Source organism: Pseudophryne corroboree, chromosome 2 (genome assembly GCF_028390025.1).
Source record: "Pseudophryne corroboree isolate aPseCor3 chromosome 2, aPseCor3.hap2, whole genome shotgun sequence".
Lineage (NCBI taxonomy): Eukaryota > Metazoa > Chordata > Amphibia > Anura > Myobatrachidae > Pseudophryne > Pseudophryne corroboree.
The window spans coordinates 728,595,145-728,611,816 of record NC_086445.1 but is presented as its reverse complement, the minus strand read 5'-3'; the positions used below and the strand labels follow the sequence as shown (position 1 = coordinate 728,611,816).

At 45.6% G+C, this 16,672-nt stretch overlaps 1 protein-coding gene across 1 annotated transcript in view; it reads right to left on the bottom strand.

The window, feature by feature from the left end:
• Positions 1-4,589: 4,589 nt before the first annotated feature.
• CAPZA1 (capping actin protein of muscle Z-line subunit alpha 1) overlaps positions 4,590-16,672 on the bottom strand; it is a 144,436-nt gene continuing 132,353 nt past the window's right edge. Inside the window, exons 8-10 of the mRNA XM_063955388.1 lie at positions 9,354-9,425; positions 7,833-7,895; positions 4,590-6,138 (exon numbers count right to left, since the gene is read on the bottom strand). Of these exons, the coding sequence (XP_063811458.1) occupies positions 5,998-6,138; positions 7,833-7,895; positions 9,354-9,425 (276 nt within the window). The 3' untranslated portion in view covers positions 4,590-5,997. The remainder of the gene's footprint in view (positions 6,139-7,832; positions 7,896-9,353; positions 9,426-16,672) is intronic.

The window sequence follows — 16,672 nt, the reverse complement described above, 5'->3', positions numbered from 1 at the left end:
AGACCCGGGGCCACTCCCACTTTGAAGTGGGTTTCCTGTAAAAAAGCCACATCAGCTCTGAATGCAAAGAGGTCCCTAAGCAACCTCGAGCGTTTCTCCGGGACATTGAGGCCCTTCACGTTAAGGGAAACCAATTTTATATTTGTCAGTTTAGGGTCTACCGCCATCGTCTGGAAACATATATGGAATGCTTAGTCCGACCAGGAAGACACGACAACTCGTACAGCAGAGAGATACACAGTAGGGGGAGGGGGGGAGGAGAGGGGAAAAAAGGAACAGAAACAAAGAAAACATAAAGAAGGTAGGTCGATAGACCTAACATATGCAAATATCAGCTGAAAAAATAAACTGAATAAATGACAACTCTACCGCCTCCTGGGAGCTCGGACGCGCTAATCGCGTCGGAGACCAAGAAAACTCGGGCGGTGCAGGGGCGAACTGGGGGGTCAGTGCCAGCCCCAACCCCAACAGGGAATATAACATCACAATCAGTAATATATCTGAACAGTTTGATCACACAACTAAGAAGAACAACCACTGAAAAGAGATGGAATTTAACCAGGAACAGGTATCTCCTACCCGTACAGGACTGGTGGACATTCGTTGAGTCGAGTACGATCTCGATGCCCCGACCACCTCCCGTCAGGGAGAGTGTGCCGCACGGCAAGGAGATCCCCCGAGTCGGCAATAATTCTTTTAAGCTAAGGAAGGACCACCCGAAATTGCTCCAGTGAAAGTTCCGAACCAGGCTGCGACCTTCATCTCTTCGTCGACTGCGTGGAGGAACGCTGCTCCCTAGGGGGTCTCGGGTTGCGGTGGACAAGGTGCCAGTCGTTGTCAGGGTGGGTGAGTTCAGGTGGGGCGCCTTCGGTCAGGGGCTCCTGCCATTCTGGAAGAGAGACCTGTGGTATTCCCAGCGCTTGGCAGAAAAGGGGCAAGTCGGAGGAGTCTTTAAAGGTATATAGAGTCCCATTGTGCGAGGTCTGAAGGCCAAAAGGGAAGCTCCATCTATATTTAATGCCCAGCTTCCGAAGTTCTGCAGTGAGCGGGTGTAAGGCTCTGCGCTTCTGAAGGGTCGTCCACGATAGGTCCTGGAAGATCTGGAGTTTATGAGAGGCAGTCTCTATCACATCCATGCGGCGGGTTTTGCGAAGGATCTCCTCTTTTTCCGTGTAGTAATGAAGACGACAGATAATGTCGCGAGGGCGATCAGACGGTGCGCCCCTGGGTCTCAAAGCTCGGTGGGCCCTGTCGAATTCGATTATGGAAGCGGGATCACGGCCCAAAATTTCATTGAAAACCGTCGTGAGGAAGTCAGTGAGGCAGGCAGGGGCAATATCCTCCGAAACCCCCCTGACCCTCAGGTTATTTCTCCTTCCGCGGTTATCCAAATCTTCTACACGGTCTTGGAGCTGTTGAAGGCAGGACGCCTGTTTGATAACGGTGGCCCTGAGGGCGTTATGTGCAGCTGCCGTGTCTGAGGAGAAGCCCTCCAGCGTAGACAGGCGGGAGCCGATGTGCGTTATTTCTGCCTGAACCGCAGCAATCTCTGAGCGTACCGTTTCCCGGACTCTCCCCTCCAAGTGCTCAAAGTCCTGCTTAGTTGGTAGGGCCTGAAGCAGGTTCAGAATCTGGGCGAGACTTCCCGGGTCCGTCGTGGCGTGTGGGGCTGCCGCCTGTGATCCCACTTGGGAAGCCGAGTCCGAGACAGGCGAGAGACGTGGGGTCGAGGGTAGGGAGGCATCCACCGTAGGGGCGGAGCCCTGGGGGAGAAAAAATTGCCTCATGTCAACCGAGATCGGAGTATCCATTGCACGCATCGAGGTGAGTGTATGTGACTTCCTTCCTCTCCCTTGCGATCCTTTCTTTCCTCTCACCATGGGGCACGTCAGTAGAGCATCAGAAGTAACGTTGTGTGATTAGAGCATCATCCCGTCGGGGTCAGCACCAGCACGCCACCCCAGAATCTAGGTGGCTAGCCGGCCATCAGTATAGGAGTAAACTTGCAAAAAAGAAACAGACCGGCCGCAGGGCCATGGGTTGAGAGAAATTTCCGGGTCCTCTACGGCAAAGTGATGGCAGCTGGGTGACACAGTGGGGACCGAGCGCAGAAATGGCAGGGATGACTGCAGGTATGCCCTCCACGTTTCAAGTGACTCATCACAGGGGCCCGAGGAGACAGGGAGCATGCATGTGGGCTGTGAGCAATGAGCTGGCTAGAGCAGGGGTGACAGGAGCCTGAAAATCACTGTGTGCTGTCTTTTCTATGGGTTACAGTGGTGGTGCCAGTCCCAAGATGGCCGCCGGCTGATCTCTAGAGCTGCACCAGCTCACGGCCTCTTCCTCTATCACCCGACTTCAGGGGTCAGGTCAGTGGGGGTATTGGGAGCTTGTGTCCTGGGTTATCAGCCCCACAGGAGAGCCCCGTCAGCAGCCGAGTGTTCAGCGGCGCCAACCGCAAGATGGCCGCCGCAGCGGCCCTTACCTCGGGCGTCCTCAGTCCCCTGCTGGAGTCTCCGAGCGCCTGGTAGAGCGTCTAGCGGTGGAGTGTGCCTTCAAAACGGGGGAGTAAATCCGCAGAGCGGGGCTGGTTGTTTCGGATCCGTCAGGCTGGTCCCTCTGGCGGCTCGCACCCAAAATCGAGGTCCCGGCCTCAGCACCGGAGGTAGGCCGCAATCCGCAGGGGGCAACACAGGGCCCCCCCGACTCCGCAGCACTCACCCCCCAGTACCAGGTCGGTCAGCAGGCCCAGGTAGGCCAAGTACAGCCGGTTAGCGTTTAAAATCGTGGGCCCAGGCACTTTAATAGGTAAGTCCAAGCTGGAGCTCCACGTAATCCCAGCTTTCCCTGATGCCGGCTAAGCCACGCCCTCTTATGTAACTTTTTTATACTTTCCCATCCACGTGGACTACGATTGGGAACATTAAATTTGCCCGAAGCAAGGCGAGTGAAGTGAGCCATGCAAGGATACGTGGTACACTAACTGGGGGTCCATGTGCGAAGTTAAAAACAGGCACCCCAAAACCCTAAAAAAAACAAAACAAAAAAACAACCTCATGTCAAACTTTTCATATGTCGACCTTTTTCTCATGTCAACCTTGTGCAAATCAACCTTTTGGGGTCGATTTAGACACTGTCGCCCTTATGAATCATACCCCTTCCTACACCTCTGCATCTGGTGCATAGGCATGTGCAGATGCCTACACGGGGGTGCCGCTCCAGGACTTCACCCAGCCGCCAGGTAACGGACTACCTCCTCCACCTCTTGCTTTGGGACATAGACTGCTTAACTGGGTGGCCCAGGTGAGCAGTCAATGTCCTGGGCAGGGGGAGTTGACCATAATGTGACGGAGATGGAATGTCCTGAGGTGCACCTGCGCACAGCTACAGTATCATGTGGGCATCAATGTTATATGAAGGATAATATGAACAGAATGCACAGCAGGGCCGGATTTAATGTTAAGGCCCATACCAATAAAATTGTTAATATGATATGCTCGTCATGTTATTAAACAGTATAATGTGTAAATACTCCCAGCAATTTAGAAGTCAGACTTCTATTGGAAAAGAGTTCCTATTGATATTAGTACTATTGTTTTGTTTTTTCCTCTGCCCATTGAAACACTAATGAAGCATTTGTCTTATTCTGACCTGACTGATGATAGCTAAAATGATTGCTGTTAAATGCTTATATCTGGTACACATACAATATTGTATTATTCCTATTCTTGGTGCCAAAAGTTACTACTCATCACTTTTTTCAGAAGCTTTAAGTCTGGATACCATTCAGACCATTTAAAGACTGCTACTGCCTCACTGTTGGAAGGAAATGTTTCAGGCCCCTCTGGACATATCTGGTACGTTTATTGGTTTGGATGTTGACATCTCCCCTTATGCAACTGCAAAGTTTTTGTTCATATATATTCAGCTCTCCTCGCAACAAGCGGTTTTATTTTCTTATGTTAATACAATTGCTTGTATTTGCCTTCCTACAATGCTTTCTAAATAGGTTATTTCACAGGCTTTAGCACACCTCTAGTGCAGGTTTTATGAGCACAGCAAAGTTCATATCGTACTGGTATACTAATGTTCCGTTTCAACGTGTTGGGCAAATTATGTTTAGCAGACGTTTAAGCCATTTCTGGAGTACTGCTGTCCCATCAGTCATTCCCCATGATGAAAAGAAGCATGTCCCTTAGGAATCAAAGCTTTCAAATTTTCATCTGAAAATTTTTTACTCAAATGCAGGATGCAGTTAATGATATGGATTGTAATTGCTCTACTGTCCTATAAAATGTTATCCTGGTGAGTAAACTCTGATGTAATCTGTTCCAACTTGCAAAAAGGAGAAACGAAACTAGCCAGTCACAGAGGGATTGAAACCAACATGAAAATTTTTGTTATTATTTATATGGCACAATTTTCACCACAGCAGACAGAGCCTGAGTGGAAAGCTATTGCTCCCAGGACATTCTTATTATTACAATTTTTTTTTTTTTTTTTACTAAATAATAATATAGTCAAACGGATCTTGATCATTCGCCATTAAAATAGCACATGGCACCATGCATAAAAAAAACCCCAACCACTTTTTTTTCACTTTGGTGCAAATTTTTATTTAGGATGTATACACTTTTTAATCAAATGTCCATATACCTGTGGTACAAACTCGGCGTGCCACAAATCCATTAAAGCGCTATAAGATGAAGACACTTGCATTCTCTTTATGTTCTAAGCCTCATCTTCCCATAACCGTATGTCACACTCTGAAGACTATAAAAAAATGACCTGTTTTAACACAATGCAGATGCCCATCACTAAAGGAAAGAAAAAGCGAGGGAATACTATATTGAAATGAAATATGTTTTCAAGTCTTTTTATATTTTTTTTATTAGGGGGGAGAAATATTCCAAAGGATTTAACAGTGGAGATTGCAGTACTAAACAAAACTGAATACTGCAATCTGCAGATACCTCTAAAGCTAAATGGGTAGACTTTTTGTATCTTAAATATATGCAGTGGTGCCAATCTATTTGTGTCCTATATTTCCTGGAGTGTAATAAACAATTATTGCCAGATTTACACACAGCAAAAGTAGCATAGCCAAGTATGAAGGGGTTCAAATTCACTATTCCTAAATGACTAAGCTTTCACAAGCGGCTGTCATGATAATGTTACTGAGCCCTGCAGTCTACGGCACCAGACCTCACCTGTACTAGTGTAATTCACCAAAGTTAATGAACAGATATTTGAAAGACTTAAGTGATTTGTTCCTGCTTAAGAAAATCCATTCCAAGATTTGTTAGAATTATAGGCATTTGGATTTTACAGTGCTTTAAAGACTCAGCAAACCAGCCACTGACTATTCAGCTAATATGACAAGCATTAGATTTCCTGCAGAAGCACAGTCCAATGCTGTGGGTGGGATAATTAGGCTTCTGGGGTGCTGTCTAGTACTCCAGCAGATGAGAAGTGATGTCATGTGTGAGGAGAATCACTAGTACTACAACATAAAATGTCGGTGATATGTAACAGATTGAAATGATTGACAGTATTTTTTGTGGGCAACTGGATAACATTACATTGAATTGAATTAGAAAAAAAACATTCCTTTCATACCCCTAGCTCCATAAAGGGGGCTTAAAAGGGCACCCAAAGCGTGTACGTTTTCTAACATCAAGAAGTCACGTTCCTCTGCCAGATTGGAAGAAACTGAACAAACATACACAGTGATCACATTTACAGATTCCAGGGAGAATATAAAACAAAACCGATTGTTCTGCAGCACTTCTAGGTTAGAAAATACAGTAACTTTGTAGGCCCTAGCAAAATATCACATTGTATAAACCCTTTATTTTTGTTTCCGTTTAACCCCATTGGTGTCGGAGAAGGACAATACAATGTCGCTGGCAGCACTGGCACATAAGGGGTTATGTGTAAGACCAGACACTTCCGACTTTGCTTTGCACACTAGACACTGCTGTAGCTTTTTGATGATCAAGCGTTCTGCATTTCTTTGCCAATCTTGTAGCTGAGGATTTTGTTCCAGTCGATCTTGGTGCGGGTTACAGGCAGCTGCCGACGTAAGGCTTTGAAAGTGGTGTCTGACATTGTCTGGTAGTTTTCGCTTATGGCAGTCTGCAGGAGAGAACAAGGAGAGGTCTTGTGGTTTGCTATTTTATTGTAAGCAAACAGAAGGTCTACTACGGAATAATAACTTGCTATAAAATGGAATATGTACCCGTATTAAAAACTATTTTATGCAAAACACCCTACTAAGAATAAAAGTTTGGAAAAGTGTAGGGTGTTTGTTAACATACTGTAAAAGGAGATTTATGGTAGACATGCCAAAGTTAAATCTCTTTCTGTGAGGTACACTGGATTCCACAGGGAATAACATCGGGGGTGTAGAGTTGGATCTTGATCCAAGGCACCAACAGCCTAAAGCTTTGACTGTTCCCAGGATGCATTGCACTGCCTCCTCTATAGCCCCGCCTCCAAGCAATGGAGCTCAGTTTGTAAGTTGGTGCCTGCAGTGCAGGCAGCTAACAGGATGCTAACATCTCAAATGAATATTGCACTACAGTATGTAGCCAATATAGTGGAAGCAACTTTTAGGTGCACAGCAGAATTTGATTTTTAACCATTTAGTTTCCTAGTCTAGATACGCTATCTAGTTTTCAAATTTGCTGAATTTGTAATAATCAACACAAATTTTTAAGAACTTGTGTTAATAAAACGAAGTATGAATGCAGCGCAACACTAAATGACTACTTTTCTTCCCTTGGTAAAATGACTGGTGCGGAAATCTACCTAAATAGTCATGCAGGAAGCAATAGGATGTCGTATGACAAAGGGGCACATCATCTCTGAATAGGCTGTTGTGGTTAAGGTCATTACTGAGAAATATAAAGACAATGAAGAGGAACTAAAATTAAATTGTGTACAGTGATATCATCTTCAGAAAACAACAACGCTACAGCAGACCTAAGACAATTAAAAGTAATTATCTTCAGTTTGAATAGTTCTTTCCAGTGTTGTACAAAAGTCCAGTCAGAAATACAACCTGGCTCGGGTGTGGTATAATTAGTTGACTGTAATGTTGACAGTCATCAGGTCGACATGAGAATGTCAACATGCCAGATGATGACAGTGTCCATCAAGTCTAGCAGGATAATGTGTCGACAAGATGACTGGTCAACAAACCACGTCTGGTGGTCTAATGGTCTCTTACCCTCTCCCGGCGGCTACAGCATCTTCTTCTGGGTGCTAACAGTGTTGTGACAGTGACTTCTAGGTAGGACCTGCGATGCTCCTGCATTACAGGTGACTATTTCTCCCCGTATCGCTAAACCTCCACCTAGTGGCCCCCCCCCCCCCCAACCTCTCACTGTCTGCAGGTATCCACAGAAAGTCAACATTTCACATGGTATCATTGCAGATGTAGACATTGTTAATCTGTCAACAGTTTGAGGATGCCGACCTGGTGCTTGTTGCCAGTATGAATCACGCCGGCATGGTGTTTTTGATAGTATGAACGTTGTTATGGTTATGTGTCGACAATGTGATCTGATACCCCTGGCTCAGAGACAGTGAATAAGATCAATAAGGCTGTAACATCTTTTTTATGTTTACTACAGAAAATGTTCTAATATTCCACCTAGATGCTGTATATTATATCAAGCACTTACTGATTGCATTTTTAAGCTGTAAATACTTGGACCAACACAACAGTAAAGAAACACCCTCTTCCTTATTGTAAAAGAATGTGTACGTTTTGCAGAAAACGCCCGTGTGGTATGGGAAGGGACAATGACTATTTCAGCTCTTACCTGGTACTCATTTTCTGCTTGCTCTATAATTTTTACAAATTCCTTGGCAGTTTGAGCTTCCCCCTACAATTAGAGAAAAAAGCCATCAGTGTGGATATAGATTTTACAGTAATGAAGTCAAGACGACGAAGAGGTGAAAAAGCTGTATTTTGAAGAGAGAAGCAATGGTCAAGAGGTACATTTTGGTCAAATATACTAAAATATAGTAAATAAGGTAAGTGGAATGACCTCAGGGGAATAGAAGCAGGCTTTTTGCTTGGTTCGTCAGCTTTATCTTACAGTTGCTGTAATAAGGAGCCGCAGACGATGTCATTCTTTTTGGTGCATTTTTAGTAGACCACAGACCCAATTTAACAGTATTCGGGTTTGTATTGTGGAAAATTGACACTCGCAGTGATGGAATTTACACCATGTGTATAGCTGAAGGAATGAATGCTCTCTGAAGAGTAATTAGTCAATTGTATTAAAGCAGTTAAACTAAGTTATAGTGTTGGGTATTACTGTTGAGAGAAACTGTTCTACTTCCCTACGACAAATGATAAAGACAGAAGTGCTGTAACTTATGTCTGCTACGTCTAGAAACTATGCAGATATCACCGCATACACTGAAAGTCAGACTGGAGTAAACAGGACATGATAATCAGGTATTATTTATAAACATGGCCAGGTATGACACGTGTGACTTAAGAAACAAGACCATGCAAATTCTGGGACTACATATTACTTTGACATTTGTTTATATTCCTTTCAGCAATATTATTCTAACTAATCTTGTGATACAGTCAAAAGGTGCATAGACACTTGCCGAGAAAATGAGCGACGTTGCTCATTTTGACCCTTCCGCTCACTTTCCCGGCATGTGTGTATGCCGCCGCCGACCAGCGATGCGCGGCCCCTTGCTGTCAGCCGTGCAGGCAGCTCAACATGTACTGTCGTCCAAGAGCTGCCTGCACGGCCCGGCCGCTGCGTGACATCACTGAGCGATATAAATGTCATATCCCTCAGTGTGTATGCCCTGCCGCCGACCACCCCAACTCGGGAGGGGAAACACTAGGTGACGTCGCTCATAGAGCACGTCGCCTAGTGTGTACCCACCTAAACACTACAAACTTTTCAATATTTGATATTTAGGAATGACTAGTTTTTGAAAATGCATTTTTGTTTTTATTTTGTGTGTGGAAATTATGGGTGCAAGACCTTTGCATTTAAAACCATGACAACACAGACTAAACTAAACTAAACGTGTCTAATCCTATACACAACTGCCCCCTGCTGGCAATCTTGGAAATGACGTGTAAGCAGCAAAACCAAGTTAGAATAGCATAATTACAGAAAATGCAATCTATGAAAGGCTGACCTTTCAAGTTAAGGAATATTAGATACAAGCCGCTTTGTTAGAAAAGACACATTCAAGAAATTATGCTCATACTTTACAAAAAAATAAAAAATACACTGTATACAAGTCTCCGACATAACCATTCATTTAAATACAGTACAAGCAGACAGGTGGAGTGTACTTACAGAGATTGCTATGGATTCCTGTACATCCTTGTGGCTAACCAGCTGGACATTACCATCTTCATAGTAATGAACCTGCAATAAAGGACAAGCAGAATAACTGATTTGTCATTTTAAGATTGAGCGCATGGTCCTATTTACTTTCTCTTTTAATTTCCCAGTCATAATTTATTACTGCGTGTGTTCCCAAGTTCTGTAAATTATGTCCATACAATAATAATACATTTCTTGTATAAAGGATTTATGGTGAATTTTTGCCACAGTATATTACTTCAAGTTTACTTTTGCTTCAAGAATTTTGTAAACCTGTTACTCTAGAATAGTGAATTTGGGGACTCCTTTCAGCATGTGCAGAATTAATTTTACTCTATTATTTGACCATTGCACAGTGTGTGGCCCTATGACAAACCAACAAAATGTAATCTGCACAGATTTTATTAAGACCGTAAACTAAGCAGGTCGATGATCCCAACTTTTGTGTCTGTTAGGTCATTGGCCAATTGGAAGTAGAAGGTTTGAGTGTTAAAATAAGATTTTAAACCTGCCGGTAAATCTTTTTCTCCTAGTCCGTAGAGGATGCTGGGGACTCCGTAAGGACCATGGGGTAGAGACGGGCTCCGCAGGAGACATGGGCACTCTAAAGACTTTAGAATGGGTGTGCACTGGCTCCTCCCTCTATGCCCCTCCTCCAGACCTCAGTTAGAGAAACTGTGCCCAGAGGAGACTGACAGTACGAGGAAAGGATTTTTGTCAATCCAAGGGCAAGATTCATACCAGCCCACACCATCCACACCGTATAACATGGAATATACGAACCAGTTAACAGTATGAAACAAAACAGCATCAGCCCGAGACTGATCAAAACTGTAACATAACCCTTATGTAAGCAAAAACTATATACAAGTCTTGCAGAATTTAGTCCGCACTGGGACGGGCGCCCAGCATCCTCTACGGACTAGGAGAAAAAGATTTACCGGTAGGTTTAAAATCTTATTTTCTCTTACGTCCTAGAGGATGCTGGGGACTCCGTAAGGACCATGGGGATTATACCAAAGCTCCAGACCGGGCGGGAGAGTGCGGATGACTCTGCAGCACCGATTGAGCAAACATGAGGTCCTCCTCAGCCTAGGTATCAAACTTGTAGAATTTAGCAAAAGTGTTTGAACCCGACCAAGTAGCCGCTCGGCAAAGTTGCAATGCCGAGACACCTCGGGTAGCCGCCCAAGAAGAGCCCACCTTCCTAGAGGAATGGGCCTTTACCGAATTTGGTACCGGCAATCCAGCCGTAGAATGAGCCTGCTGAATTGTGTTACAGATCCAGCGGGCAATAGTCTGCTTAGAAGCAGGGGCGCCAACATTGTTGGCTGCATACAGGACAAACAGTGCCTCTGCTTTCCTAATCCGAGCCGTCCTGGCTACTTAAACTTTTAAGGCCCTGACTACATCAAGAGACTTGGAATCCTCCAAGTCACCCGTAGCCACAGGCACCACAATAGGTTGGTTCATATGAAACGATGAAACCACCTTAGGCAGAAATTGAGGACGAGTCCTCAACTCTGCTCTATCCACATGGAAAATCAGATAGGGGCTTTTGTGAGACAAAGCCACCAATTCGGACACCCGCCTCGCAGATGCCAAGGCTAACAACATGACCACTTTCCAAGTGAGAAATTTTAACTCCACTGTTTGAAGAGGTTCAAACCAGTGTGACTTAAGGAACTGTAACACCACATTAAGGTCCCATGGTGCCACAAAAGAAGGCTGGATGTGCAGCACTCCCTTTACAAAAGTCTGGACTTCTGGGAGAGAAGCCAATTCCTTCTGAAAGAATATAGATAGGGCCGAAATCTGTACCTTAATGGAGCCTAACTTCAGGCCCATATCCACTCCTGTCTGTAAAAAGTGGAGAAAACGGCCCAGGTGGAAATCTTCCGTAGGAGCATTCTTGGCTTCACACCAAGAAACATACTTCCTCCAGATACGGTGATAATGTTTCGCCGTCACCTCCTTCCTAGCCCTTATCAGAGTAGGGATGACTTCTTCCGGAATACCATTTCCAGCTAGGATTCGGTGTTCAACCGCCATGCAGTCAAACGTAACCGCGGTGAGTCTTGGAACAGGCAGGGCCCCTGCTACAACAGGTCCTCCCTGAGAGGAAGAGGCCATGGATCTTCTGTGAGCATCTCCTGAAGATCTGAATACCAGACCCTTCGAGGCCAATCTGGAACAATAATTATTGTCTGCACTCTTTTTCTTCTTATGATTCTCAATATTTTGGAGATGAGAGGAAGAGGAGGGAATACATAGACCGACTGAAACACCCATGGTGTCACCAGGGCGTCTACCGCTACTGCCTGAGGGTCCCTTGACCTGGCACAATACCTCCGAAGCTTCTTGTTGAGGCGTGACGCCATCATGTCTATTTGAGGAAGTCCCCAAAAACTTGTTATCTCTGCAAAAACTTCTTGATGAAGTCCCCACTCTCCTGGATGGAGATCGCGTCTGCTGAGGAAGTCTGCTTCCCAGTTGTCCACTCCCGGAATGAAGACTGCTGACAGAGCGCTTACGTGATTTTCCGCCCAGCGCAGAATCCGTGTGGCTTCCGCCATTGCCACTCTGCTCTTTGTCCCGCCTTGGCGGTTTACATGAGCCACGGCTGTGACGTTGTCTGATTAAATCAGAACCGGTAGTTCGCGAAGATTCTCCGCTTGTCGTAGGCCGTTGTATATGGCCCTTAATTCCAGTATGTTGATGTGCAGACAAGCCTCCTGGCTTGACCATGTTCTCTGAAAATTTCTTCCTTGTGTGACTGCTCCCCATCCTCAGAGGCTCGCGTCCGTGGTCACCAGAACCCAGTCTTGAATGCCGAACCTGCGACCCTCTAAAAGATGAGCACTCTGCAGCCACCACAGGAGAGACACCCTGGCCCTGGGGGACAGGCTTATTTTCTGATGAATTTGAAGATGGGACCTGGACCACTTGTCCAGAAGGTCCCACTGAAATGTCCTCACATGAAACCTGCCGAAGGGGATGGCCTCGTAGGTTGCCACCATTTTTCCCAGTACTCGAGTGCATTGATGGACTGACACTCTTTTCGGTTTTAACAGGTCTCTGACCATGTTCTGGAGTTCCTGGGCTTTTTCCAACGGGAGTAAAACCCTCTTTTGTTCCGTGTCCAGAATCATGCCTAAGAAAGATAGCCGAGTCGTTGGAACCAACTGCGACTTTGGTAGATTTAGAATCCAGCCATGGTGCTGCAGCACTCTCAGGGAGAGCGACACGCTTTTCAGCAACTGATCTCTCGATCTCACTTTTATCAGGAGATCGTCCAAGTACGGGATAATTGTGACTCCCTGCCTGCGCAGGAGCACCATCATTTCCGCCATTACCTTGGTGAAAATCCTTGGGGCCGTGGAAAGCCCAAACGGCAACGTCTTAAACTGGTAATGACAGTCCTGTACAGCAATCTACGCCTGATGAAGGGGATATATGGGGACATGAAGGTATGCATCCTTTATGTCTAGTGACACCATAAAATCCCCCCCTTCCAGGCTGGAGATAACAGCCGGGAGCGATTCCATCTTGAATTTGAACTTTTTCAAGTACAGGTTTAGGGATTTTAAACTTAGAATGGGTCTGACCGAGCCATCCGGTTTCGGGACCACAAATAGGGTTGAATACTACCCCTTCCCCTGTTGAACTAGAGGAACCTCGACAACCACTTGTTGTTGACACAGTTTTTGGATTGCAGCTAAAACTATCTCCCTTTCTAGGGTAGAAGCTGGTAAAGCCGATTTGAAAAACCGTCGAGGAGGCACGTCTTCGAATTCCAGCTTGTAGCCTTGGGATACAATTTCCATTGCCCAAGGATCCACGTCTGACTGAACCCAGACGTGGCTGAAGAGTCGAAGACGTGCCCCCACTGGCGCGGACTCCCTCAGAGGAGCCCCAGCGTCATGCGGTGGATTTAGTAGAAGCCGGGGAGGACTTCTGCTCCTGGGAACTAGCCGTAGCAGGCACTCTTTTCCCTCTACCCTTACCTCTGGCGAGGAAGGAAGAGCCCCGACCTCTTCTAGACTTATGCGACCGAAAGGACTGCATCTGATATTGTGGTGTTTTCTTTTGCTGTGGGGGAACATAAGGTAAAAAAGTCGATTTACCCGCGGTAGCTGTGGAAACCAGGTCCGCGAGACCTTCCCCAAATAAAACCTCACCCTTGTAAGGCAAAACTTCCATATGCCTCTTTGAATCGGCATCACCCGTCCATTGGCGGGTCCACAGGGCTCGCCTAGCAGAAATCGCCATGGCGTTGGCTCTCGAACCCAGCAGCTCTCTGAGCGTCTCTCATATATAAGACTGTGTCTCTAATGTGAGCTAAGGTCAATAAAATGGTATCCCTATCTAGGGTATCAATGTCAGCTGACAAGGTATCCACCCAAGCTGCTACAGCGCTACAAACCCAAGCCGACGCTATTGCCGGTCTGAGCAAGGCACCCGTATGTGTATAAATTGATTTTAAGGTAGTCTCCTGCCTGCGATCAGCAGGATCCTTGAGGGCTGCCGTGTCTGGGGATGGTAGCGCCACCTTTTTGGACAAGCGCGTTAAAGCCTTGTCCACCATGGGTGAGGATTCCTACCGTAACCTGTCCTGTGCCGGGAAAGGATACGCCATAAGAATTCTCTTGGGAATCCGCAGTTTCTTGTCTGGAGTTTCCCAAGCTTTTTCAAATAACTCATTCAGCTCATGAGATGGGGGAAAGGTTACCTCAGGTTTCTTTTCCTTAAACATGCATACCCTCATGTCAGGGACAGAGGGGTCATCTGTGATATGCAAAACATCTTTTATTGTAATAATCATATAATGAATACTTTTGGCCATGCTTGGGTGTAACCTCGCCTCATCATAGTCGACACTGGAGTCAGAATCCGTGTCGGTATCAGTGTCTGCTACTTGGGACAGTGTACGTTTCTGAGACCCAGAAGGGCCCTGTGACACAGTCAAAGCCATGGATTGACTCCCTGTTTTATCCCTGGACTCTGCTTTGTCCAATCTCTTATGTAATAAAGACACATTTGCATTTAAAACATTCCACATATGCAACCAATCAGGTGTCGGCGTTGCCGACGGAGACACAATTATCTGCTCCACCACCTCCGTAGATGGGCCTTCCGCTTCAGACATGCCGACACACGCGTACCGACACCCCCACACACTCAGGGATATATCTATATGGAGACAGTCCCCCAATAAGGCCCCTTGGAGAGAGAGAGAGAGTATGCCAGCACACACCCAGCGCCACCGGACAATGGAATAAAATCCCAGCTAGTACAGCGCTTTTATAGAAATATATATATATAATTACACTCACTGCGCCAATTAATGTGCCCCCCCCCCGTTTTGCCCTCTGTAACCGTGTTCAGCAGGGGAGAGTCCGGGGAGCCAGCTTCTCTGCCGTGTGCTGTGGAGAAAATGGCGCTGGTTAGTGCTGGAGGATCAAGCCCCGCCCCCTCAGCGGCGGGCTTCGGTCCCGCTCTGATTATTTATACTGGCGGGGTTTTTTTTTTTTAATATACCGCCTCCGCAGTATATAATCCAAATGCCAGTGTCCCTTGAGGTTTATATAGCTGCCCAGGGCGCCCCCCTGCACCCTGCACCCTTACAGTGCCCGCTGTGTGTGTATGTGTGGGAGCAATGGCGCGCAGCGTTACCGCCGCACATTACCTCAGTGAAGATCTGATGTCTTCAGCCGCCTTTGAAGTCTTCTTTTCTTCTCAATACTCACCCGGCTTCTATCTTCTGGCTCTGTGAGGAGGACGGCGGCGCGGCTCTGGGACGATCGGCGAGGGTGAGACCTGCGTTCCGACCCTCTGGAGCTAATAGTGTCCAGTAGCCTAAGAAGCAGAGCCTATCATTTAAGTAGGTCTGCTTCTCTCCCCTTAGTCCCACGATGCAGGGAGCCTGTTGCCAGCAGTGCTCCCTGAAAATAAAAAACCTAACAAAAAGTATTTTTCAGAGAAACTCAGTAGAGCTCCCCTGCAGTGCATCCAGTCTCCTCTGGGCACAGGATCTAACTGAGGTCTGGAGGAGGGGCATAGAGGGAGGAGCCAGTGCACACCCATTCTAAAGTCTTTAGAGTGCCCATGTCTCCTGCGGAGCCCGTCTATGCCCCATGGTCTTACGGAGTCGCCAGCAACCTCTAGGACGTAAGAGAATGTAAATTAGACTTCTCACATCCCAGCATCTGAACAGCCAGATTTCTAACTGGGTGTGCGGCTTTATTAATAACAGACTTGATTGATTCAGTGCATGACGTCAGTGTAACTGACCAGGTTTACATGTATGGGTAGGCTCGGATAGTGAATATTGTATTTAATGCACAAGAGGTAACAAATAGGATTTTCATGAAACTGAATAATCTTTAAGGGTGCAATATTCAAAAAAACCTGCATCATTTTAGTAAGAAATCATCTTTAATTGTACATCTCGTTTTAATTATGGATCACAAACACAAAGTACCATCTTTGTGGGATGTCACTTGAGCTTCATATTTTGAAAGTGATCTGAAATTAAACTTGTACACTAATAGAATTAATCTATACACTACCGGTCTAAGTTTTAAAATACCCCTATTTTTCCTTTTTTTTTATTGAACAATTCAAGTCCAGTTTAAAAAAATACTGAATTAGTACAAAGGTAAAACATAAACGGTTAGAGGTAAAAAAAAAAAAAAAGTCTATGTTGACAAAAACTGACCATTTAGATTTGTGAAAAAGGCCTTTTTCACAACACATGTAATGGGTTAAAAACTTACAGCTGTTCTGCAGAAATGACAAACAGGCTGGCCTGGGCCATGAAGCATCCCCAGCATCAACTACTGAGTACTGGAAGAAGGTATGATGCAACCAACGAATCTTCAGTTGACCACACAGGCTTTATGTACACCACTGAGTACTAGTTCTTCAGTGAGTGGGGGGTTATTTACTAAGTGGTGGCTGGTAAAAACTGCCACTTTCCTGCACATTTAAGCTAAAATGTAAAAGTTATGATATTGCTTGGAGGTATTATATGTTTTGGGCATTATCATGAAATAGGACAGGTATGTCCAACTTCCAGTAGGTTGTGATCTATTTTATGTGTTAAAACTAGCTGTGATCTACCACACTTTCCTACCTCCATTCCTAACTTTAAGCTATTGTGTTCATTTGAGCATTCATTAAAAGGTTTTAATTAATGTTTAGTTGTTAAAAAAAACCCTAATAAATTGTATATTAACATGCACTTATTCACATAATAATGCACATACTGCCCAGAATAGGCTGGC